Below are 25612 nucleotides of genomic sequence, written 5' to 3'. Positions count from 1 at the left end.
CTTCTGATCACACAAGGTTTCTCAGAGAGGCTTCCCCAGCCCGCACTGCTGCTAGCCAAAATCACCCCCTCTTGGAGGTCCAGCTCTGGGCTCCCAGCTGTGCCCTCTGCCCTGCCAGCAGTCCCCACGTGCAGAGAGGGGCACTGGTGAGGGCTGCGACCCCCAAGTTCAGTGTCCTTGTTTTCAGCCCGAGGCACTGCGATTCAGCAAAGGGAGATGGCTGTCTGAGGCCACACAGCAGCCTCACCACCTCGATTTCCTTGTAGAACGTTAGCGATAAAATGGCTGGGTTCCGGTCCTGCTCGAGCCCTGTGACTTGGGACAATCCATTGCCTTTCAAGGGTTTTGCTGCCTCATGTCTCAAAGGGGTTGATGACCCGCCACCCTCTGCCACCTCGTAGCGCTGCTGTGGGGAGCCAGGCCCAGGAGAGAGCTGGGGGCAGGGGGCAGGGGGCAGGGGTCGTGAACATGCCCTCAGCACCACACCCACTCAGGATCTTAGTGCTGCCCATTCCCTTTGGACTCTGCTGAGTTTCCAGCTAGATAGTCTCCTTGTCCCTAGAACAGCCCCCCAGTTCCCCCTCCCAGGGCTGCTGCTCTGGGGACCCTCTTTTCAGGTCCCTTGCCCTCTCTCCGTGGAGCACCTGCCCAGAACCACGTACATCCTCTGCTGTCCTTGTCACCCAGCAGCACCCCTGCTGCCCCTCCTGGAAGCAGGTGCTGACTGCGCTCAGCCCTGCCCCCAGGCCTGGAGAGCCCTTCATCTGTCCCTCCCACTCTGGACCTGGTGAGGTGCCAAAGGCAGGCGCAGGAGTGACACACGTGGAAAACCTGACTCCTATCTCCTCCCGTGTCTAGATGAGGAGACTGAGATGCCAGGAGGGTCAGGCATTTGTCCAAGGTCACCACAGAGGCCAGGGGAAGCCTGCAGTAGTGTGTCCAGGGCTCCAAGGCCCAGGCCACTCAGAAGCTCCTCCCCGCACCCCCAGCCCGGGCCTGGGTTTGTGGAACTCCTCCCCCAGGGAAGCCCTGTGAAGGGCTTTCCTATAGCCAAGGGCCCAGCGACGATGAGGCCCGAAGGGTCTGCCTCTCCCTGAGGCCGGCTTCGTGGTGGTAGCTGAGCCACGTAATGCTGGCTGACCAAGCCATTGGGATGACTTCCTGAGCGCACTCTGCTCGGGTCTGGTGGCCGGGAGGCCTCCCCAGGCCATCGACAGGGAGACGAATGCTGTCCAGCAAGGCTGCTCAGCTTCACCTCATTGCTGACGGCCAAGGAGGCTGTAGCCTGGAGGGACTTGCTACGGGCACTGCCCACACGTGCGGCAACGTCAGCAGCCCGTGGGAAGGGAGTTTGTGAGTGCTTTCCCTTAGCGCTCTGGGCCTCCACTCCTCTCTGCCTTGTTGAAGGGGGAGGCGCTGTCAGACACCATCAGTAGTACAGGCCTGGGGCGCCTGGGGTTCAGTGGGTTGGGCGTCCAGGTCTTGATTTCGGCTCCGGTCATGATGTCAGGCTCCACCCTCGGCTTGGAGTCCGCCTGAGATTCTCCCTCTGCCCTACCCCCTGCTCGTGCGCTCCTCTGTCTCTCTCTCTCCCTCAAATAAATACATCTTTGAAAAATGTAGTAGGTGCTGGAGCTGGTCCCGGTCCCGGTCCCGGGGAGAGTTTGCCCGGGGAGGTGGAAGAAGCCCCCCCTGCCCCATGGAGCAGCACAAGTAATGGAAGCTGGCGGGGGTGGGGTGGGGTAGGCCACCGTCTGTCCGTGACCTCTGAGTGGATGTGGAAGCCCACGGAGCCAGGGAAAGGCCAGAGCAGGTAGTGGTGGAGCTTGAGGTCCTCGTGAGGATCGTGCTGAGACACGTGGTCGACTTCTCGGGGAGATGGAGCCTGGCAGGGAGAGGACGCCAGCGGAGCAGTGGCTGAGCCCCGCGGTGGGTGGAGAGCCACTGGGGACGGAGCCGCGGTTCCCTCCCTCTAGCAACCTCGCTCGGGGCCTTGTGGTGGGTCATCCCATACCTCTGAGGGAAAGGCACGTAGGGATCCTCTTCTCCAATCCAGCCATGCCGTGGAGGAAGGGAGAAGGCACGCAGGAGGCAGGACTTCTGCCAGGACTCCTGGGCCAGAGACGATGAGAGCCTGTGTGGTCACCGGGCTGGGCCGGTGGGGCACCTCTTAGGAAGTGCTTCTCCTAGCAGCCTAACTGGTGAAAGTGTTTGCATTTTCCACTTAGCCAGGGCCACTGCCTGGTAGGTCGAGAGTGCCACATCAATGCGACCGTGGGGGCCCGGGCCCTGACTGCCCCCCTCCCAGATAGGCCAGGGTCGTAACTCCATCATTCACTCCCTGACCACCAGCAAGCCCAAGCCAGGCCATTGCCCCAGGCAGTGCAGGCCCGTTCTGTGTTCTTGGACCCCTCTGGCTTGGCTTTCTTGCCCCTGGCTTCAGAGTTCCGCCCAGGGAGCCCCGGGTTTCCCGACTTGAAATCGGTGTGGATAGAGGTAGCAGAGCCCAGCGCGGTCTGTTGGGTGTCACCCAGCATGTTGGTGGCAGAGCCTGGCTGGAGTGGGATCTGGAGTCTTTTCTTCAACTGCAGAAGAACTGCCCCTTCATCCATCGGTGGCTGGTGGTAAGAGAACAGGGCCTGGAAGCTGGGAGTCCTTGGTGGGCTCCAAGATCGGCCCAAGGGAGGCGGGGCCGTGGACGCCCAGCTCAGGTGACCTGGCTGGGCCTAGACCGGAAAGTCCCCTGCTGAGAGGAGGCTGAGTCCCCACTGGGGCCAGCTACCTGCTCTCCACCTGAGTGGAGGGGCAGTGTGCAGCTGGGAGCCAGGCTGGACTCTCCTGGAGGTCATAGAGAGTTTCCCAGCCATGCCTCCTGCCCTCGGAGACTTCTACTCTGAGGGTACCGTGAGTTTCCCTCTAGCTGTGTCCTTGGCCCTAAAATCCCAGTGCCAAGTGGGTGGCCCAAATCCAGGGTGGGAGCGGCCTGAGCTGTGTGCCACCTTATCATCTAAGCAGCACCCTTCTTGTGATGTTTGGTCCTTTTGCAGGCACCAGCCAGGGACCCCTGCAGATCCCATTCACCTCTCCCCCACACCCATCTTCCCCCACCCCTACAGCTGTCGCTGGCTCAATACCTCCTGTGTCCACAAATCACTGTGACAGTTAGACCCCTTTGTCGTCTGCCCCCTCGGAGACGCTCATCTCCCCGTGGCGACAGGGAGTCCCACATACCCCAGCAAGGGCTTGGACCTCCCTTGGTGACAGTGGGGCTGGGGGCCGGCAGTGTCTGAGAGCAGCTATGATGTGCTGGGGCCCAGAAGAGGGACCGGGCTGTGAGAAGCCCTAGGTGACCCTTTTGGAGGGACAGCAACACCTCTGTCATAGAGCAATAGACCCAGGTTTTTAGCTGGAGGGCGTCCTTAAAGATTTCTTCACACAAGGAGACTGAGGCACAGAGTGAGAAGAGGTCACACGGCCCATCAGAGGAGCGGGGCCGTAGATACTGTCCGAGCACCCACTTGGCATCAGACCCTATGTGAGGGGGACGCTGGGATGAAGGAAACGATGGGCATGATGGGGAAGCACTGGCGTGCCACCGGGCGAACACCCGGGCTGAGGATGTTGAGGAAAGAGCCCTGGACCAGCGGAGATGGGGCTAGGGTTCAAGTCTGGCCAGGAAGGCCTGCTCAAGCCCTCCCCCTGTCTGGAGCTCCCCCTTCATCCTCACCTAGCGGATGGCATGTCCCTCCAGGGGCCCCCAGCAGAGAGTAGTATGGAGACCCCATCTCTTCATTTAGAACAAGGTGGTGTCGGCAGCCCATGAGCAACATCTGTGTGCTCTGCCACAGAGGACCATGGGATACCGCGCTGAACCTGACACTCCCTGTGCTGCCTCTCCTCCAGCTGGGGAATCTGGCCCAGCCCAAGTACCGCCTCCTCCAGGAAGACCTCTCTGTGGCGGCCTCCCATCCAGTCCCGCCTCCAACCTCCCAACCTTCCAAACCTCATTGCCACACCTCGTGTTTGTTTTTGTTTGGTCTTAGGATCTGGACGGGTTAAAAAATGTGTGGCTCCTTAGTGGAACGGGTTGGAAGTGGAGGAAAGAACCTAGAAGATTTTGAGAGCAGTTGCCCAATTTAAAAAGCGAAGATGCCCTTACTGGAGAGCGGGCCTCCCAGGCTTACTGCTTCATTCTTTTGTCTTCTCCCTCAGACCCTTCCTGTGTCCCCCGCTCTGCCCCCAACTCCCACCCCCAGCACCTGCTGCTGCTTCATTTCCTCTTTCTCCCCAGGTGGGATGAGAGGGTGGTGGAGAAAGCTCACTCAGATGTCACCTGCTGATGGATGGTGGTGGCCTGAGGCCCCGGAGCCTGCTGGGCAGCACAAAGCCGGCAGCCAAGCCCCGCCCACCACGCTTCGTGGGCGTTGGGACACTGTGGGAACCGTTTGCCTTTCCTGCACCGCCAAGAACCTTGAGTCTGCTTGTCAGCATGTGGGGACGCTTGGATCCAGAGATACAGTGCCTTGCAGGGATGGAATTGGAGGCCATCCCCAAGCTTATGGACAAGTGTGACTCATGCAATGACTGTCCTGGAGTCCCGTCACGGGGCTGAGGGTGAGCAGATCAGCGTGTGCTTAGAACCTTGGCTTCTTAGAGGGTTAGAATCTTAAATCCTCCGAAGCTGTTCTAAATGTTACATCAGACCCAGGGGATCTTTATTTTTATTTTTTTAAGATTTTATTTTTAAGTAATCTCTACATTCAACATGGGCCTTGAACTTATAACCCCGAGATCGAGAATCCTGTGCTCTACCGACTAGCCCACCAGGCGCCTGGACCCACAGGAATCCTTAAACAGAGGTTTCTTAGGAACATCACATATCTGGGGAGGTCAGGGTTTGAACCCACTGCTGCTGGGCCCCAAAGCTGCTAGGGATGGGCTTTGAGCCCGCCCCCCCCCCCCAGCGCCTGTGGGTTGGGGAAACTCTTCAGGGGGTGATGGGGAAACAGCCAATGGGCTCTCCCCTCACCCTCTCCCAATAAGCAGGGCAGCTTCATGTTTGCCTGTTTCATATGTTGGGGTTTCACTTGGGAAAAGGGTACCTCTGCTTAAAAATAGAGAATAAAGTTTTCCAGGCCCTGCGCTGCCTGCGGTTCCAGTGCCAGGACCTGCCACAGCCTGAGAGGGTGGCTCTGGCCAGCGGGTGTCAGGGCAGGCAGACGGGGGGCCTCCCGGGAGGGGGTGCAGGTTGCTCTGGGCCACAGTCTCCTCCCCCTCTCACTCCTGCTGTGTTGTTGCTGCAGCCGGAGAACACTCTGGGTCTGTCGTCCCGTTGACTGGGGTGACAGTTTAATAGTAGCTTCCTGGGCTGTCATTTAAATCTGCCTGCCAGGTTAGTAGGCCAGGGGCGGGCTGGCACGCCCCCTGCCCCCACCCCGGATCCTCATTCTGCTGGCAGTGGTTGTCCTGGCGATGCCAGGGCCTGGCGAGCTCTGCAGTAGGGTAACTGTGGGGGGAGCAGCCCTTTCATCTCCCCGACCCGGGTACAAGTGGCCCAGCTGCCTTAGGGCTGGGCTGCAGGGCCAGAGCCAAGCCAGGGGGTGCTGGTCCAGGCTTGGGAGATGAAGGGGGAACAGACTAGTCCCTCCGTGCCCTGGGAGGGGAAGGGACCTACGCAGGTGCCCCAGCAGCTATGTTGAGCTAGAATCCACCTTGCCTATGGGTCTCTGCTCTGCCCTCAAAGAATATTCCCTGGGGCCCACGACCTGTCTGCAGAAACCTGAGGGCCTGCATTCCTGACATCTCTCCCATCTGTCTGTCCCATGTGGCCTGATACCAGTGTCCCCTCCCCTGCTCTTCTCTGCACAAGTCCCTGCTCTGAGGACTGGGGTCTCCCCTTCGCTTCACTCTGGGCCAAGTGCCCTGTGAATACCTTCTCCTATTTTTCATGGCTTGGTGGAGCTGGCCCAGAGACAGAAGACTGGGTACCAGCTTCCGTTGTGTGACCATAGGCCAGTCTTTGCCCTCCCTGGGCCTCATCTTCTTATCTGCAGGATGAGGGACTTGCACGACAGCGTATTTCCTCAGATGTGGTTCATTGGCCTGCTAGTTTCTTGGGAAATTAATAGATACATCATCTAAAAAGGAAGTTCTTTGGCTAAAGATGTTTGGGAAGTGCTGGAAGAAACAAAGTCAATCCAATATCTGCAGGCCTTCTCAGGACCTTTTGTAAGCCAGTGGGCATCATGAATCTCCGAAGGAGGAAAATAGCAAGTCTTATCCGAAACCTCTGGGTGGATGGCTACCCCTGCTCTCTGTGCTACCCTTTGCCTCTCTCTTTCTCTGCTAGGGGCCAGCCATCTGTCTGACACAGTCTCGCCAAATCCTGAAGGAAGCCCAGGCAGCTTACAGAAGGAAGCCCAGGCAGCTTAAAGACATGGGTTTTGTTGGCTGCTAAGCAGCAGCCCCTGTGCTTAGCAGAGGCTGGGTGAGCTCAGGGAAACGGGGCCTCTGAGGAACAGCTTGGTGCCAGGCCAGGTCAGTTGGCCACCAGCCTAGGGGAGTTCCCAGGTCCCTTGCCACTTGCCTCCTGTCCAGCCCCAAATTGCCATCGTGCTGGCTCCTCCACACCCCAGACCCTGTTATCCCATTTCTTGGAATGCCATTTGTCGCTCTCGTCACTCCCATGGTTTGGCTGACTCCTTTTCCTTGAACACGGTCCCCTCCTTCAGGAAGCCTTCCTTGATTCCTGGGCTGGGTCAGGTGACCCTCCCCTGGCTTCCTGGCCACACGGTGGGACTGAGAGTCAGAATAACAGGGCGCAGAGGCAGCCCTCCCACAGACACGTGCTGGATCCGACCAGCCGTTTTCTGTGGCCCCCTGGTTCTCTGGCTGGCGAGGGAGAGCTGCCTAGGGACCTTCCAGCCCCTGGGCTCTGACGTGACAGAGCTCTGGTTGCCAAAAGGAATCCACACCAGGCAGCTCCACCTGGCAGCCCTGACTGATCTTCGTTTTGAAGCCCCGTCTGCACTGGGGCTGCTGGCTGAGTGTGGGTGGGGAGACAGCAGCGTGAAGGATGCGTGTTGTCTCAGGGAGGGAGGCCTCTGGGGGTGGAGAAGCTGGGAGGTGCTGAGTGATCATAATAATTTCACAAGATCATAGACTCTGAGTGTTGAGCGGGACTTAAGACTTAGTTGGCACCACACCTCCATCCCCAGATGGGGAGGCAGGCCCTATGTGACTGGTGGGCCCAGGCTCACACATACAGCGGCCGGGGCTGCTGACTTCCCACGCCTCAAACTGGCACCTTTGTGCTTTTCAGTTTATAAAGTTCCAACACCATCCTTAGCCCATTCGCTTCCCACAACCTTGTGTGTTTGGCGAAGCAGCGATATAATCTCTGAATGTAGATGAAGAAAGTACGGCTCAGAGAAGTTGTGTAACTTGAAAAAGGTCACACAGCCCATATATAGCAGAGCAGAGTTTGACTGACCGCGGAGTGTCTGATGTCTTCCTCTGCCTGTGTTCTTGTTATAAGTGGCAACGCCTACCTCCTTTGTCCCGGATTTCCCATTCTCCCCAACTCTGCCCTGGGGTCGGCTCCTCCCTACCGCCCTCTGGAATCCCAGATCCTTTGTGGCAGCCCATCTGTTGCCATGGTACCAGATTATGATGTCGCAGACCCTGGATGACTGTGCACAGCTCCTGGGCTGTGGAGTACAGGGGCTCACAGAGGTGGGCATTGTCCAAGGGGCACACTGGCATGGAAGGAAATAAATCCCTGGAAACAGGGGGCCACGGCCTCAAGCCCAGCTAGGGAATCACCCTGGGAGTTGGAGCCAAAGCCAGGAATGGGGTCTGGCGTGGCCGACTCTGACGGGCTTGAAAGTCCACTCAGCCCTCTTGCCTTGGCGGGGCTGGTGCAGCCTCATGGCTCTCTCAGGCTCATTACACTGAGCGACCCAACACGGGGATGCTCGCTGGGATCCCTGGCGAGAGCCCTTCTGCGTTTTGTCCTTGTACCGATGCTGCAGGGGAAAGCCACTACCCCCACCTGCCCAGAGAGGGAAGGAACGTGCCCAAGGTCACCCAGAGGGGTGTCTCACCTCTTGCTCCAAATCTTGCCATGGGGTTACACTTTCAGACAGGGCCCACTAAGGTGAAGGAGTCTGGTCCCCAACCTGAAAGCGTGCTGCCTCAGTTTCCTCAGAGTAGTCAATTAGCAGAGACAAGTTGTCACAGGCCCATGTTTATCGTGGCACACACTTCTGGGCACATTCCGGGGGAATACTTTATGTGGGACTTCTAAGCCATGTGGCTGACCTGCCCCATTGCCTCGTCCTGTGGCCCTGGGGACCTGGGAGGTTATTTCACCAGTCACACTGCATTTGCTTTTCTGAGGTCCCCTTAGCCTGACACTGTGGAAGTGGCTGAGGGCCTTAGTGGAAAGAGCACAAGCTTTGGCAGCTGCCACGTGGAATTAAAGTCCCACTTCTGCCACCTACCACCCTCGGCTTCCTCCCTGAGCCTCGGGTTCCTCTTCTGTCGGGTTGGCTTCACAGCACTGCCAGGATGGATGTGAGGACTCACTGGGATAGTGGGTGAAAGGTGCCAGGCCAGAGCCAGGGTGGAAAGTGTCCAAACCGGTCATGACAGTGAACAAATCTCTTCTCCAGAACCCTGCCATGGGCCATCCATCCCTGAGGCTGCCACTTCCCGGGCCCGGTTGGCCTCGAGGCTGCCCTTCAGGACCACAGTGGTGCTTTGGCTGCCCTGGCCTCCTTGCCTGGTGCCTGCAGGGCTTGGCACCCTGGGGGAGGCCAGGCTCACTCCCAGGCTCCCAGAATGCCAGGGAGGAAAGGGTCTTTCAAGAGTGGCTGGCTGGCCGAGACCAGGGACAGAGCCCCTTCCTCACCTTCTTCGTCAGGGTTCCCTGCTCTTCTGGGTGCTGCCTGTTCGTCACTTGCCCTGAGCTCCTGGGGTCCTGGCACCGATGCAAGCTTATTGAATGCCGAACCAAAGCCTTCGTGGGGTTTTCCCACCTCATTGGGGCTTTTCTTCCACATCTGATGCTGCTGAGCGTTTTGTTTGGGGAGCCATGGTGGGGTGGCAGGGAATCTGACTGCGAAGCCGTATTGTGGCCCTGCTCCCACCCACATGTGGCCTTGGGCACCTGCTTAACACTTCCAGGCTGGGATGTTGTGTGTGAAACGGGGACATACGTGGCCCTTTGTCGTGGGGTTTCCTGGTAAAGTACCCAGCACAGAGACTGGCACACAGAATGTGCTTGGAGAAAGTTAGAACAGGATAAAGAGGACATTAGGATACACATTTCCTCTTTTCTGTGGACGCCGAGCTTCTTGTGGGAGGGATGCTCTGGTCCTCCTGTTAGAAAATGCCCCATGTGCTGTGGCTTATAACTGTACTTACTTTCAGATGATTAAGGGCAGTGATTTACCAGAAGGCGGTATCTGTATCTATTACCACACCAGCTGCTCGGTGTGGAGCTCAAGGAGGGCTGCTTGGGGTCCTGGGCTGGGAGGCGGGAGAACTGGCTCTGATCCCTGCCTTGCTGTATTTCCCTGGGCTAGCCCTGTTCCCTCTCTGGACCTCAGAGCCCCTCTCCCCCACCAAATCTGTAGGTAGGCAGATTCCTCTCGTTTCTTCTAGCCCTGCACAGACAGGTATTCCTCTAAAGAAAGCGTGAAGGAAACTCATTTTAGAATGCAGATGTCCTGCAAGGATTCCATTGAAAGGCAGAAATACGATAGATTTGGGAGACCCCGTGTCTGTCCCCAAATCCCTGCCAGGCTGTTCAGGGCCAGGGGAGCGGTCACATGGCCCCAGAGGCAGCCAGAGGGCCTGTGGGAGGAGTTACATAATCCAAGTCTGGCCTCTGGAAGAAGCTTCTGTGGGAGAAGGTGAGCCCAGCCCTGGAGGTGTGGGAGCAGAGGCTGGGCAGCCATGCCCTCGTTTGGTCCAGAGTCCCCACTGAGATCCACCCTGAGTTGGGCCCTGTGCCGAATCTGACAGAGTCCCCACCCTGGAGGAGCATCAGGCCGGTGGAGGGACAGGGAGAAGGGCAAACCACGTTGGCACCTGCCTTATTACCCCAATTTTGTTACCAGCTGTGAGATCTCAGTCTGCCACGTATGTCCCCCGCAAGAGTGGAGAACACCTTTGTCCTTTGCTTCTAACTAAGGCTCAAACCATAAAAACGGCAGGAGCTCTTGCTGACCGCGTCTTCGGGGCCAGGACCTCTTTCCATGTTCCTCATACATTGTAACTTGTTACTCCTCCTTAGAGCCTTGTTTTCTTCTTCCCATTATATAGATAAGAAAAGAGAGGCTCGGTGGTTAAGTAACACCCCCAAGGTCGCGCAGACTGAGAGAGGCAGAGCTGGGATTCAGAGCCCCCCGAGGAGCCTCACTTCCAGGGTGTAAGTGCCTCGAGAGCACTTTCTCTCGGGAGACTGGATGTCTCACCCAGCAGATGCTCTTTTCATCACTCCAAACAGAACATACCTCATTAATCTTGTCACAGAGTAATCATTTGCTTTTAGGATTCATTAGCAACAGCTCCCTGGTGCTTCTAGAGGGGCCTGGTTGGGGGGGAACAGCACAGGCCAATAAAGGGACTAAAAGATGGCCAAAGAGGCTGAAGTAACTGCCGCAGGTGATCAGGGAAAGCTTCCTGGGGGCGGTGGCAGTGGAACTGGACTTTGGGGGAAGAGGAGTAAGACAGGAGAACAGGCAGTCCCTTGGAGCATGGATCCTGGCGCCCTCGTTTTGACCTGAGCTCCTGAGCTTGGAGGCAGGGCCAGGTGTCACCCGTCTCCAGCTGACACTCAGCAAATGCCTGAGGAATGAATAAGCACGTCTCTGCTGCCCTCCCTTGGTTGGCGAGGCCCTCTGTGGCCCCGTGGGGTGGTGGGAGGTCATGCGGTCCTGCTTTCAGACAGCGCACATCCTGGTCACCCCAGAGCCACCCGACTGTTTCCTAGAAAAGCCTCCTGGGCCCACCAGGCCCCTCACTCTCTTCTCCTTGCCCCACAGCCAAGAAGACCTGTGCGGACAGCGACTTCACCTGTGGCAACGGCCACTGCATCCCAGAGCGGTGGAAGTGTGACGGCGAGGAGGAGTGTCCCGACGGCTCCGATGAGTCTGAGACCATGTGCAGTGAGTTCTGGCCCTAGCGCCGGGGGGCGAGGCGGGGGCTCAGCTTCCTCATCAGATCCTCCTTGTTGGGTGGTTGGGAGGCTCAGTGGAGGTGATCTGTCCGATACAGCTCCAGACTGGCCTTGTGCCGCACCGTCGGGGGCTCCCGGCCAACGGCCAGGCGTATCCAGTACTGGTTTCTGCTGACTTCCTCACAAGCCTCTTGCAGCTCAGGCCCTGCACCAGGAGCTAGAAACAGCCCTTCTGCCCAGAAGCAGCCAGAGCGTATCTTTCGGGTCTCCCCTCAGCCTCCCCCACTATGTTTCTGGAGGACTCTGATCATAATTCTAACAGTACTGCTAACAGTGGGTGCCTATTAAGTGTTTACTGTGTGCCAGACACAGTGCTAGGCTCTTCGTGTGCACTAATTCATCATTCCCACAGCAGCCTTATGAGGCAGGTTCTGTCACTTTCTGAATTTTGCAAAGGAGGACACAGGCTCAGAGAAGTTGAGTGACTTGCCCGAGACCACCCAGCCAGGACTCTGAGGACCCAGCTCTTTCCTCTGCCCTGAGCCAGCTGAGCCCAGGAGCCCCGGCATCCATGGCAGGCTGGATGGCAGCAGAGGCAGCCAGGGGTGAGGCCGAGGGCCAGAGCCAGAGCCCCAGGCCCGCCTCCCACACTCGGGGCTTTGTCTCTCCTTGATTTCTTTTCCAGGCCCTAATCCTCAAAGCAAACTTACACCCGGCAGGTCATTCCGTGACATTTGTTAAATTAAAAAGGAGATGAGAAGGGGGCAGGGAAGGCCCCAGCGGTCCCTGAGGCAGAGCCTCCACAGAGCGAGACTGAAACAGAAGGTTGGTGGGGAGCACGTGGAGGAAGGCAGGGCTGGTGAGGACCCACGAGTCACAATCCCTGTCCTCAAGTCACAATCCCCGTCTTCTTTTGGGGTCACATTCGCCCCAGAGGCAGACGCGGGGACAATGGAGGCCCGCATCCCATCTAGGGCTGTGGCTGCTGATAACTGGGTTTCTTCGTCTCCTAGCAACAGAGCTACCAGCCTCCCCGTGAGAGAGAGAAAGGGGGAGAGAAAGGGAGAGCAAGAGCGACCCTGGCCCGAGACAGGAGGCCCCCTTGTCTCCTTGCACAGCTGTCTCTGCCTCCCCGGGCCAGGCCACAGGCCCTGTCCTTTTCTTACCCCCCAGGCAGCCAACCTGTCCTGGGGCCAGTCCAGAGCTTTGTCCTGACCTACAGAGGGCACAAAGCCCAGCCATGCCCACTGTGATTCTTATCCTCAGGGCAAGCTTGGATCCCTGTTTAGAGAGAAGGAAACTGAGGCCAGGATGGGTTTGGCCACTTGCCCAAGGCTGCCTGGCTAAAGAGGTGCAGAGCTGTATACAGCCAGGAGTGCGTGTTTGGGGAGGGGGCTATGGCCACAGTGGGCTGTGCTGGGAGTCCTGCAGTCAGCCAGCTGGGCCATCCCAGCGCCACTCCGGCGGTCGTCCTGGACACTGGGAGCAGCCGGGGAATGAGGGGAGCCTCAGCACGATTATTACTGGGGTCTGTCCTGCTGCCCGGGAGCTGTGTTCCCCCTTCTCCCCGTGTCTCTATCTCTTTGTGTTGATATCCCTCTTCATCTTCCATGCCCCAGCTCCAGGGCCCTGCCCAGCCTGCTCTCTTGGACTGCTGTCCCCCTGCCTGCCATCCCCCCCGGCCCCGCCCAGCCTCCCTCTTGCCATCCCTCTCCTCCATGCCCCGCCCCATGTTTCCCTCTGTTTCTCCCTCTCGCTTATCCTAGCAGTTGCTGCCTTCCCATCCCCTGGTGGTGTAGGGGCCCTCCAGCCTCACCCCTCCTGCCTCCCAGGCCTGCTTTGTACCCACTATAAGGCACTGTTATTTGACAATTGAATAACTGGGGAAGTCAAGGGCCTTGCTTCCAAGACACACAGGTTGTTTGTGGCTGATCAGGCTTCTGTGATAAAAGACGGGCTCGTCAGGCTCTCTCTGAGGTTTGACAGAGTGCCCGTGGGAACAGGAGTCAAGACTGCACACTGAGAGTCAGGAGGCCCAGCCCTCCCCTGGGCTCTCCCAGTGAATTTGCTATGAGATCCTGCACACTTTCTTGTCCCTCTCTGGGCCCTAGTTTCTAACATCTCAGAATTCCAAAGACCATAATCTTAAAGATTCCTGGACTCTTAGGACCCCCTTTCTCCTAGCTAGGGCACAAGGCCCAGTATCCCACTTCTTGTGCAAAATTACATTGGTCAGAGGTGGGCATGGCCTGTGAGTGGGGGGGGCTGCCTGGAGGAGGTGGGCCAGGGTGGGACCTCAAGGGTCAGGCAGAATTTGGGGCAGTAAGACCTGGCAGCAGGCTAGCTCACTGCTTCCACACCAGATGGGAACCTGGTAGCCAACCCACTGCCCATTTAACTGGCATTACCATAGCAACCCCCAGGGTACCGGGTTTACCTCTATAGCCTACCAGGTTCCTAGGGACTATGCCAGCTCGAAGAAATATTACAGGCAGTAATAAAGCGTAGTGGGTTTGGTGTGTGATATATTTGGGTCCAGGTACTGTGAGACCTCAGATAGGTTGCCCAGTCTCCCTGAGCTCCAGTTTGCTCATCTGTAAAATGGAGTGATGGCACCTGCCTTACGGGGGTTACGAGGATGAAATGAGAAAAATGTGGCAAAGTGTTGGCGTTGGAGTAAGTAGCAGTGTTACTCTTACTACTGTATTTTGATTCCAGGTCCTCTCTTCCACATACAGCAATTTAAAATTTTAGAATAAGGGAGGGGGTCTGCATAGAGAGGGAAAGGGATTTGGGAGCATGTCCCCATTTTTGTGCTCCCCCACTATGTCGTCTGCCCCTCGCTAGCTGGGGTTTCTCCAGGCTCTCTTTCCTTCTGGTTCTGGGATTTGTGTCTCTCAAATACAGCCGGGAGTCACAGTAGGAAAGCCTGGGACATTTGCCTAATGAAAGTGGCATTTCAGTTCTAATTATGGCTCACTTGATTGGGGACGGCTTCTGACCCACCTTCAGGCATCTGATGGGAGGGGTACGGCGTGGGGGAGGGGAGGTTGGTTCAAGGTGAGTGAGTTGCAACTGTGGGTACTGCTTGCTTATTAAAAATGGGAATTTATTCATCATCTTAGAACCTTCCCACTGGAGGGGGGGGGCCTTTCCGAGGAACCAAGTGAAGTGCCCCTTCCTGCTGTATCCGGAAGTGGAGGCCCAGAGGCAAGTTAGAGGCTGACTGGCTAGGAGTACTTCGCCTGAGCCCGGGGGAAGGAGCTGGGTGTGACTGCCCCCCCCCCCACATGATGGGGTGGCCCCATGCCATGCTTCCTGGGCAGCAGCCGGACACTGGGAGCCCCACCGCCTGAGTCTCTGGCCCTCCTGGAGCTGGCCGTCCCCATCTGGAGGTCATCTGCCCTTAAGCCTCCTGTGTCCTGACACAGCAGATGTGGTCGCTCACTAAGCAGCCATCCAACACTTTCATTCTTTTACTCGACAGACATTTCTCTTTTTATTAATTTGTGAACTCATAAATTAGAGAATACCAGTGGATTGGATTTCTGGGGCAGGGTTCTCTGGGGATTGATAATGCCTACAGCCACTCCGGCGTGCCGTTCCAGGCCCTTGCCGGCTCTGGAGGGTTCCTGGTGTCTGAGAGACGGTGGGGTTCTTCATGCCCGCCTCTCAGAATCTCGGCGACACTTGACAGTGTGCCAGGACATTCCTCGGGGCGTCTTTCTCAGAGAGAGGCTTCCTCGCTGTGGGCCCTGTGGGCTGTGATCACGTGCACCCCCCAGGGACAAGACCAGGGCCCTTCCAGCCCCTTGCATTTGCATTTCATGAGATGAAACAGGAGCAACTGGTTTCTGAGATGGTTCCAGGCTCTGAGTGTTGAGATTTCCATGTTTCCTCATTTAAACCAGCTACCAACTCTAGGAGCTTACGTAGCCCCATTTTCAGACGGAGCCTTGGTGCAGAGAGAGTGAGTGACTGGCCGAAGGACCTGCATGCTAGTAGGTGGGTTCGGACCCAGGTGTGCCCAACTTTGAAACTCATTCATGCTCTTTCTCCTGCATCGTGCTGCCTGGGGGCCTTTGGCTTCAGTTGTCCTAAACGTGGACACCAGGCGGCCATGTTGCAGAACCTAGCTGAGTAAAGGCCCAGTGAGCCTCCTTCCTCTGGCGACCCGTCTCTGGCCCAGAGGTGTCGGGGGCACCAATGGGGCCTGCTTTTCTCATGGGCAGTGGTTACGTGTGGTAAGTTAAGCACTGTGGTTGGACATAAGAGACCTGGGCTGGAAGTCCAGCTCAGCCTCTCTCCACAGGACTTTGAGCAAACACCTTCCCCTCTCTGGGCTTGGCTCGCCTTGTCTATAAAATGGAGGTAGTCAGAGCACCTCCCTTCTGAGGAGATACTGCATATCAGTGCTTACCCAGACCAGCTCCCCAGGGCTAGACGGTGAGGAGGCCTGACCCCGGAGCCTGCAAAGTGAGGGTCCCATCCTAGCTTTGGGGAGGAGCTGTATGACAACAGGGGTGGTCAGGTTCTAGGAGAGAAAGGTGGTTGGGACACCTGGCATCCAGTAGCCTAGGCGGTCCCTTCCCCTCTTTGGGCTTTTGTCCCCTGTCCCTATAGTGGGTGCTCCTCGATGTGCTCTCTTGTGTCCTAGCCTTCCAGGACGGTGCCTTGGCTCTTTGCGGGTGGGAGGGCTGGTGTCAGGCCTTGCTGAATCCTCCAGAGCCTGTAATTAGAGCTGTCTATTTAAGGACACAGCAAATGTCTTATTAATTATAAAGAAAGGAAGCAGACGGATTGTTTAATCATTGTCCTTGCTGAAAGGTTATGCAATTAACTATATAAATATTCATTAAAAGTTCGAGCGGCTGCCTGCTGAACTGGGGTCTGCAGAACCAGGCCCCGAGAGGTGGGGAGGACGGTCAAGGGCCATTTCGGTCACCTGGGCGTTTGGGGCTGGTTCAGGCTACTCTTCCACCCACAGGAACATGCAGGGTTTGATGGAAAGGGCACGTTCAGTCAAAGGATCCTGGACTCTGCCTCTCACCTGCTGTGCATCTTTGGACCAGTTCCTTGATCTCTCTGAGCGTGTTTCCTCATCTGTCAAATAGAGTGCTTACCTGAAGGACTGCTGCCCTGCTCTACTCAGGGGGCGTTGCTATGATGATCTCTGTGAAGGGCACCCCTGGAGTTGGCACGCATAGCCTGAAGGGTCTGCTTAATCTGGGAGGTTGAGGGCCACAAGGGAAATGGAGTAGCCTGACACACTGTGGGTGCTCAGTAAATATGGCTTCCTTCCAACTCCCCCGTGGAGTTTTGTTTCCTGAGGCCTGGCTCAGGGATAGATGGTCACCTTGTCCCTCTGTCTCATTGCTCTCTCAGGAACTTGCAGGCATACAGAATGCCCCTACCGCTTTTATGGGAGTGAATTTAAAAGAGATGAAAGATTCTGTATCTTTTAGACTTGCAGAATGTTAACCCAGTGATTCTCAGATGAGGTGCGTGGGAATTACTGGGGCGGGGGCGGGGGTGGAGAGAGTTACAGGAATGCAGATTCCTGGGCTCTGCCCTCAAAGTCTGGATGCAGTCTACTATGAGCCGGGCCCCACAGCCCACCCTGCAGTCAGGAGTCTGGGAAACACCGGTCGGCTTCAGCTCCCTCATGTGCTTCCAGGGGTGCTGCAGTGTGCGGGGGATAGAGGGGCTCTGGAAGGGCCCCACCTCCCAGCTGCCAGACCTCCTTCCCCACTCTGCACTACGGCCCGAGGCAGCCTTTGTAAAAGATCTTTGAGCGTCTGCACTCTCTGAGGCTCTGCACAGCAGGTATTTGTGAAGGGGAATTTCTAGAAAATGAATCCCATGAATCCTATATTCCCAATGGGTTGTCTTATATGTTACGAAATGTATTCCTAGGGAGAACTCGGGTCCAAGGTACTCCTCTCCCTTGGCATAGTAGTTTCTGGGGGCCCTGCCTCCTGCACCTGCCTCTGCCCCATTTCATCCCTTTCTCCATCTCTTCTGCCCTGTCATCCCAGCTATGAAAGGCAGAGAAGGGGAAACTGGTCTGACATGAGGGGGCAGAACTGGGGGGGAGACGTGAGTGACCCCCTGCCGGCAGGTGCAACGGACTGCCGAGTGTGTGGCGTCCTCACTCCGTTCTTAGCAGCTGTGTGACTGGCACCCAGTGCTCAGCGCCAGGTCTGGTACACAGCAGCACTCAGGAGATACTCACCGAGGGACTAAACCAGTCCTCATCTGCTCGTTTGGAGAATAATAGTGGATAATCATTAGTGAGCACTGGGCTGGGCATTCTTCTAAGTGCCTTACAGACATTAACTTGGGAGTCGGAAGACTCCTCTGCTAGGGAATAGTACCATTTCCACGCTATGGGCACCGAGGTGAGGACTGTTGACTAAGGTCACGTAGCCAGTGAGCGACCGAACTCCTGCCCAGGAAGCCAGGTTCCAGAGCCCGTGCCCTCGGCCTCGACATCATCCTCATCCTGCCGGGCTCTGGTGCCATTAAGTGACCATCTAGCTCTGTGCCTGGCGCGTCCTAGAGACGACTGAGTTTACACCCTGGAAGGTAGCAGGGAGCCCGCCGCAGAGGTCTGAAATGCGTCTGCCACAGCGGGGTCTGTCACGTGGGTCATCCTGGGATGCTCAGGAGGAGAGCTGTCCCCAGCCCTGATCAGGGTTCTCATTCTTTCTCCCAAATTGAGAATCAACCCTGGGGCTCCAGGCCCCTGATTGAGGCAGCCTCTGATTGCTGCTGCAGTAATTATAGCTGTGTGGTCCCGCTGGGCCCTGCTGGGCCCTGCCGCACGCACAGCCCTGCTCTCAACAGCGGGCTCCGCACCATCGCTGGGGGAGGGGGCAGAAGGGGGAGGGCATACCGCGGGAGCTGCTGGGGCCTTAGTGAGCCCTCCAAGTGCACAGGTTCAGATCACGGAGTCACTGATGTGGAAGCCAAACTGAGGCCCAGTTGGGGCATATTTCACTCCAGGGCACGCGGCGGGGAAATGGCACAGAGGCAGGCAGGGCATGGCAGTTTCATGTTGCTAGAGCTCAAAGGGAAGGTTTGGAGAGTGGGAGGTGGGGCTGGTGAGGCAGACGGGTGGCTGGATGGAGGAGGGGCTTGAGTGCCTGGGACCAGGGACCCATGAAAGGGTGTTAGGCAGGGAGCGGTGGGATCAGATGTAGGATTCGAGGGCCTTAGGGGCAGACAGGGGCGCTGCTTCTCAGATGAAGAAACTGGGACCCGGGGCAGGGAGGCCCTGATGGATTCTCAGGGCCTCGGGCCAGGCGGCTCGAGTCAGGCAGGAGGACTGGTTGGCGCCATGCCCTGTGTCCCCCTTGGCTAAGCCATGCGCGTGTGTCTGTCTCCACAGCCAAGCAGGTGTGTCCTGCAGAGAAGCTGAGCTGTGGGCCCGCCAGCCACAAGTGTGTGCCCGCCTCGTGGCGCTGCGACGGGGAGAAGGACTGCGAAAGCGGAGCAGACGAGGCCGGCTGTGCCAGCTGTGAGTTGGGTTAGGTCCCAGGGTCTGCGAGGTGGTCAGGCAGCCTCGGGGAGCAGCAGCCGCTTCTGGGACGGGCTTTCTCGCGGGGCTTGGTGGGTGGAGAGCAAAGGGTAACGATCAGGACACTAGTAACGGCCAGGCGCTCTGGAGAGACATTCCCTGCTTTCATCCTCACAACCACCGCACGAGCAGCCATTACCATCCCCATTTTATGGGTGAGGAAACTGAGGCTCAGACAAGCGAGGAAAAGCGCCCAAGGCTGAGTGATGGAACTGAGGTTCAAATCTGGCTCTGGACAGCCAATCCCAGGAGTATTTTTACCATGTCTGACATCTGCTCATCCATTCCATCCGTCTCCACCGACCTCCGAGCAAGGGCAGCGGGCGAGGGCTGGGCCGTGGGGAGTAATGGTGGCCACCGGGGCCAGGGTACTGGTGGTGCTGGGGGCGGGGGAGGGGCAGACTCCTGAAGTGTGAAGGACGTCTGATGCTGCAATCTCAGACTCCAGCACGAGTGTCACGCGGCGGGAAGACATCCCCAGCAGCCTCAGCAGGAACAGATGGAAGTGGTCACTGGGGCAGTTCCACATGACTGAGCTTCAAACACAGGATTATCTCCTTCCCAGGGAGCAGGCCAGCAGGTCCTGGGCCGGTGGGGCTATGCTTGTTTCAATTGGATGGACACCTACTGTGTGCCAGGCCTGGAGCCAGGCTCTGGAAGGGATGATGAGGTGAATCCTACACGCTTCTTCCTCCGGGAGCTCATGATTAATAGGGGACACAGGCTGGCTGTCGATAACTACGCTGCAAGGCTGGGCTGAGATATGGGTGGTTTGGGGTATTTTGGGGGCTTTTGCCAGGCACTCAGCCACCACTGCCTCCCGCTCCCCTCCCTCCCCCAGCCTCTCTATTTACAGCCTATTCATCCTCCCTGGCCCAGGGGAAATGTCATCTGTCTGGAGGCTTCTGAATCACACAGCACTCTAGATTCCAAGTCTGGAGTTCTGATGTGTCTGAAGCAGGAAGCATCTGGGTATGGGGGGAGATCCTGGCTGCGGCCAGCAGTTTCAGAGCCCTAGCGATGGCACTGGCTTGTTGCCTCAGCTGTGATAATTTTGCGGGGCTTCACCGGCCAATGAGGATCCTCTTCCCTCCTTACTGCCCCCCCCCCCATCAGATGTTTCCCCAGCTCTAAGGGCCATCAGCCGCTATTGCACGGGGTGGGAATATCTCTAACCAGGCCATGTGGTGGCAGGCGTGTTCCTCATTAACTATGGGAGACAGGAGGGTGGTTCCAAGGTCTTACTGGACGTCTCTGCTATAGAAGAAGAATTCTTCCTTCTCTCCTCCCCCAGAGCGGCTTCCAGTTGGGAGTGCTGGGAGTGGGGTCTCTGGATGCAAGCCTGAGAATACGGCTCTTGAAGCTGTTGTCAACTTTAAAACCTCAGGGAGAGCTCAGTATAAGGAAGTCCTTCCTCCCAGAACTCTGAACTTAGTGAGTCCTTCCCCCAAGACACGTGCAAGCTGAGTCTGGCAGGAAAGAGGGGAGCTAATCTAGGCATCCGGGTAATCTTGAGGGGCAAAACACCACAAGGTCATGTGTGCTTTTCCCACCAGTGCCCCAACATCCCAAAAGCCCAGAGGGGGAAAAATGCAACTGTCAGGAACTTGATAGAGCTGTCAGCAACACATGAGGAGCTGCCTACATTGTGAAACTGAAGACATCATTCTATTTATGTCCAATAACAATGAAAAATGACATTTTTCTATCAGAAAATAAAAACAGACTCTTGGCGCCCCCACGTGGAGACATCTGGTGCTGCTGCCACCAACATGCTACCCAAGGCTGCAGCCCCCAGGCCTAACCATGGCCTCTGTGTTAGGAATGAAGCAGGGAGGAGATGAGGAGGTCACTGCTCTGAAAACGGCCTACACTCCAGGAAAGAAGCAAACCAGAAAGCAGAGAGGGGTCAGAGTAGGAGGGAAGAGCCCCAAACCTGAGTTCTGGTTCTGTGTGACCCTGGGCAAGTTGCTCCTCTCTGGGCCTCAGTTTCCCCATCTGTAAACTAGCATTTGGGCTGGTGGTCTCCAAAGCCCTCCCAGCCTCTGAGCTGAGCAGCTCACTAGAAAGAGGAAGCCCAGGGCCCCAGGCAGGGCCAGTGACCTATGCCCTTAACGGCTGCACATCCTTGGTTACTCCTCACACCCTAGCTGGTCCAGCGCCCATGCACTCCACACGCTCCCCCTGCAGGAAGCTCTGTGCCAGGCCCTCCGGACAAAGCTGGGTGGGTCTCAGAGCCGGTCCCCATTCAGTAGTCATGAGGGAGACCAGTAGGACATGAGACCCAGACACATAAGCATGCTGTGAAGGGCACGCAGAAGGAGAACAGAGGTAGAGAGAGGCTTCCCAAGTAGGCGAGCGCAAAGTGTGTTATAAAAGACATGGACTTTGGGCTCCTGAAGGATGAGAACTCGTCACTGTGAAATACAGAGACAAGTGGTGGGCAGGAGGAGAGCACCCAGCAGAGGGAAGAGCTTGGGCCAAGGCCTGGAGTTGAGGAGGTGAGCGAATCGTCTAGTATGGCTGAAGCCAGGGTGTGTACAGGTACGAGGTGTTGGGGTAGAGCAGTGGCTTGATGCCAGTGGCCTTGGATGCCAGGCCAGGGGTCTGAGCCAGGATGGTGCCGGCACATGAGGGTGGGGAGGGGCCTGAGCCGCACCCTCAGGAAACAGCCCCAGACCTCATTCCTTGGGATGGGTCGGTGTCACGTTCGGTATCCTTTCCTGGGAACAGCAGGAGGACTTTCGAGACAGGCAGCACCCCGCCGCAATACTGATGGCGGGGCGGGAATTCTGGCTCGCAGTGAGGCTGCGAGGCTCAGGGAGGGCAGGCGCCTTGTCCCAGGTCCCCCTGCATGGCCCCGGATCGGAAGCCCCCTGTGCCGTCGGGCCCCCCAGAGGGCGCCTGCGGCGGGTGGGCGAGGGTCAGGGCCCCCCGCAGCGGCAGCAGCAGCAGCAGGGCCGACCGGCTCTCTGTCCCGCGCAGTGTGCGCCCCGCACGAGTTCCAGTGCAGCAACCGCTCCTGCCTGGCCGCCGTGTTCGTGTGCGACGGCGACGACGACTGCGGCGACGGCAGCGACGAGCGTGGCTGCGCCGACCCGGCCTGCGGGCCCCGCGAGTTCCGCTGCGGCGGCGGCGGCGCCTGCATCCCCGAGCGCTGGGTCTGCGACCGCCAGTTCGACTGCGAGGACCGCTCGGACGAGGCGGCCGAGCTGTGCGGCCGCGCGGGCCCCGGGGCCACCGCCGCGCCCGCCGCCTGCGCCGCCGCCGCTCAGTTCGCCTGCCGCAGCGGCGAGTGCGTGCACCTGGGCTGGCGCTGCGACGGCGACCGCGACTGCAAGGACAAGTCGGACGAGGCCGACTGCCGTAAGCCCCCGCTCCCCCGTACCGCGCGGCCCCCGCCGTCCTCTGCAGGCCGGCCTGAGGCGCGGGCTGCCGGGGCGCACCTGCCCCGCGCGCCCCGGTTACCTGGGTTACGGTGGGGCGCGCTCTTGGGGAAGGTGGAGTCCTCGGTTGAGGTCCCCAGGCTCCTAAGTTGCGCAGCTCAGGTCTGACCCCAGAGGCCAACGGTCTTCTCCGGGCCCGCCCTCCCTGTCCTGCCTTGCATTTCAGGCATTCACCCGCTGGGCTCCAGCGCCTGAGACCTTGGTACTCTCAGGAGCCGCCCCTGCCCTCCCTACCTGTGGGGCCTGCTTGTCCTTCAAGGCCTCAACCCTCCCAGCTGGGCTGGGTCTCTCCCCCTGGGCTACTCTCCTACAGCACAGCCTTTGCTGTGATGTAATCTGTTCATTCCTCAGTCCCCCTCCGGCACCTTGAGCTCCTAGAGGATGGGGAACCTCCCAGTCGACTCTGGGTTCCCCACATCCCACATAGTGCCCAGCATGCAGCGGGCACTCAGGAAGGGTTTGCTGAAGGGATGAAGTCATTAAGTAATGAACACCAACACTCAAAAGCAGGCGGAGAGTCTGCTGTGGGCAGGTGCCCCAGGGAGAGGCGGTAGATGGGAAAACAGGAGACCTGAGTTTCAGTCCTGGCTTTGCCAGCTGGAGTGCTGTGTGATCCTGGGTGAGGCCTTCCCCCTCTCTGAGCTTCAGTCTCCCCATCTGTACACTGGAAGTGCCTTGGCCAGGTGTCCTCTGAGGACTCCCAAGCTCAGCCACTGGCTCTGTTCTTGCTGCGGGTGGATAGGGGCTGGGGGCTGGGGGAGAAGAGCTGTCCCGACCCCACGTTGGCCCTGACCCTCCCTCTTTGCCCTCTCCTGGCAGCCCTGGGGACCTGCCGTGGGGACGAGTTCCAGTGTGGGGATGGGACTTGTGTCCCCACAATCAAGCGCTGCAACCAGGAGCAGGACTGCCTGGACGGGAGTGACGAAGCTGGCTGCCTGCAGGGTGCGTGTGGTTGGAGGTGGGGGGCAACACCCTCCTTGAAGAAGAGCCCTGAGCTCTCCCGGCTCCGGAGAGAGCAGAGCTCAGAGAGGTCCCCCCTGGCCCCTGAGATGCGTCTGCCCTCAGAGCACCACTTGCACCTAAATTATCCAGATTTACTCCCTGGGGTCCTACTGGCCCTAGAACAGGACTTTGAAGGACTTTGCAAATGTTCAAAGAGGCCTAGGGGGACGTGAAAAGGCAGTGCAGGAAGTCCAGCCCCACCATTTGTCCGTACCCAGGCCTCCAAGTGGCTTCCTTCCCAGAGTAAGCGGAGCCTCCTTCCCCAGGGAGGCCCCTTCATTCTCAGGTGACTCTCTGGTCATCACTTCCTGCCTGCAGGGGCCAAGACCCTGACCACAGGTCATCTGGGAAAATGGATAAAGGGTTGGACAATGAGGTGGCCTCCCCTATGCAGGGCTTCTAGGGCACAGGTCCCCCTCAGCTGGTCAGTCCAGTCCCCAGGGTCTCTGTAGGGCTCCTGCTTTTCTCTCTCAGGGCCCAGTACTGCCAGATCAGGCACAGCCCCCCCCCCCCACCTTGCCCAGCTAGATGATGCTTGGGCATCCTGATTATCCCTGGGATCCTGCCCTTCTGAGAGCAGAGTTCCCATCAGCCCTCTAGAGACCAGTGGGGGACTGGGGCTGGAGCTCTGCGCACCTCCCATGGACCTAGACCAGCCTAGCCCTCCCTACCCAAAGTTTCACAGGTCCTGTCCACTCTCTTGTCCGGCCCGACAGAGTCAACATGTGAGGGTCCCCGCAGATTTCAGTGTAAGAGTGGCGAGTGCGTGGACGGCGGGAAAGTGTGTGACACTCAGAGAGACTGCCAGGACTGGTCGGATGAGCCTCTGAAAGAGTGTGGTACAGTACCTGTCTACTTCTGGCCGCTGGACTAACCCCCCACCATGCCTGCTCCTGGCATCCAGGCTGAGGCCCATGCCTGCCCCTCTGCACATGTTCTGCTCTGACCCTCTCTCTGGACTTGCAGGCAGTCCTGTGGCCCCAGGTGGCCTTTGCGGCCTCGTTCTGCCTGTCTACAGATCAAGCTGCCTTTCCTTTTCAACCCAGATGCTCAATTACGCTTCCTCTCACAAACTCGGCCTCTCCCTCTCACTCCTTCCACATTCAGACCTCTGAGTACGTGCTGCCTCTGAAACTCTTCCTCAGTGATTCTGCCCTGCTGATCTAGCTGGGTCTCCTGGCCTCTGAGGCCTTCCAGCCCCCTGCAAGAATCCCTGCAGAGGGAGAGGTAGGGGACAGCAGGCAGGTAGCCAAGTGAGGTGCATCCCAAGGCCACCTGGCTCAGGCCAGGCCTGAGTGAGGGTAAGGGAGACCCGGCAGCATCCTGACCCCCAAGGAGCTTAGACTTCCTGGGAGACAAGACTTACAGGCTGGGCATGAGTAAGGGGCGGAATGAGGCAGCTATCCTGATGGTTAGAGCTGTCAGGGTGGGTTCCAGGCTAAAAAGAATGGGAGAGTCTGGGTTGTAGGTGAGGTGGGCATCCCACCCAGTGTGGGCTCCAGGAAGGTTCATTTCTGAGCTCAGGGGTTTGGACAGATAATTCCTGGGAAGACAGAGCCTAGATCAAACCCTACGTTCCTGGCAGACCTGTTTTCACTCAGCACCTCCCCTTCTGGGCACTCCAGGGAGCTTCATTCTCTAGAACTCCCCAGGAACAGCATGTTTCCACCCCTGTTGGAGATTTAAAAATGATTTTGAAAGGAAGAGTGGTTGGGTGAAGGTCTCGCAGCCTCCACCTGAGCTGGCAAGACAGACACTCTTCCTGGGCCTTCCTGCTCCCACAGAGGCCCTGCCAGGAAAAGTCCCAGAGGAAGGAGCCTAGGCAAGAGGATAGGGAAGTGGAGCAGCTGAGCCTACCCCCCCACCCCCCCAGATTTGGAGTTAGCCAGGGACCGCTAACCTACTAAATCTCTTCTTTCTGGTCTTTTGCACGACACACCTAAGAGAAGTATGTACGCATGTATTTGTGTCTCTGTGCAGGGGAGAGGCCAGTGTCTGTGTCCATGGCTCCTCCTCTCAGTAAGGCAAGGGAACTGCGTCTCGTGTCTCTGTGTGTCCCTGCATCTGTGTGAATGTGTCTGTGGAGTCCCCGGGCCTGCTGGTGCCCCCGCACATCTGCTGGTGTGTGTGCGCGTGCATGCAGGAACGCGCATGTGTTGGGGAGAGTGACTCTGCCCCTTCCTTCCATGGCGGCCTCTGGACCATCACTGCCCTCCTCCCCTGCAGGCACCGGGCAGAATCGCCTCCAGGCTGGATGGAGTTGGGAAGGCCCAGGGAATCCCCTCCGGCCTCTGCTTTGGTGCTGGCCTTCCAGAGCAGGGTCAGCAAGGTCCGGACCCACTACTCATTCTCTCGCCCCGACGCACCTCCGCCCTAGAGGACACTGTGCTCTCC

General features: G+C 58.1%; 1 protein-coding gene across 7 annotated transcripts in view; it reads left to right on the top strand.

The window, feature by feature from the left end:
• The window catches only part of LRP8 (LDL receptor related protein 8), a 78826-nt gene that overhangs the window by 24843 nt on the left and 28371 nt on the right, over positions 1–25612 (top strand). For 3 of the 7 annotated variants that reach the window (XM_087865889.1, XM_087865888.1, XM_087865890.1), the window contains exons 3-7: positions 11055–11177; positions 18582–18710; positions 21756–22136; positions 23036–23158; positions 23935–24057. In XM_087865889.1, coding sequence (XP_087722015.1) covers positions 11055–11177; positions 18582–18710; positions 21756–22136; positions 23036–23158; positions 23935–24057 — 879 coding nt within the window. The remainder of the gene's footprint in view (positions 1–11054; positions 11178–18581; positions 18711–21755; positions 22137–23035; positions 23159–23934; positions 24058–25612) is intronic. The other 4 variants (XM_045799505.2, XM_045799504.2, XM_045799507.2 and 1 more) reach the window with 2 other exon arrangements.

The sequence above is a fragment of the Ursus americanus genome, chromosome 12 (genome assembly GCF_024610735.1).
Source record: "Ursus americanus isolate L20-20 chromosome 12, mUrsAme1.1.p, whole genome shotgun sequence".
Taxonomy (NCBI): domain Eukaryota; kingdom Metazoa; phylum Chordata; class Mammalia; order Carnivora; family Ursidae; genus Ursus; species Ursus americanus.
The sequence above is the reverse complement of the archived record's forward strand: the minus strand, read 5'-3'. Positions and strand labels throughout refer to the sequence as shown.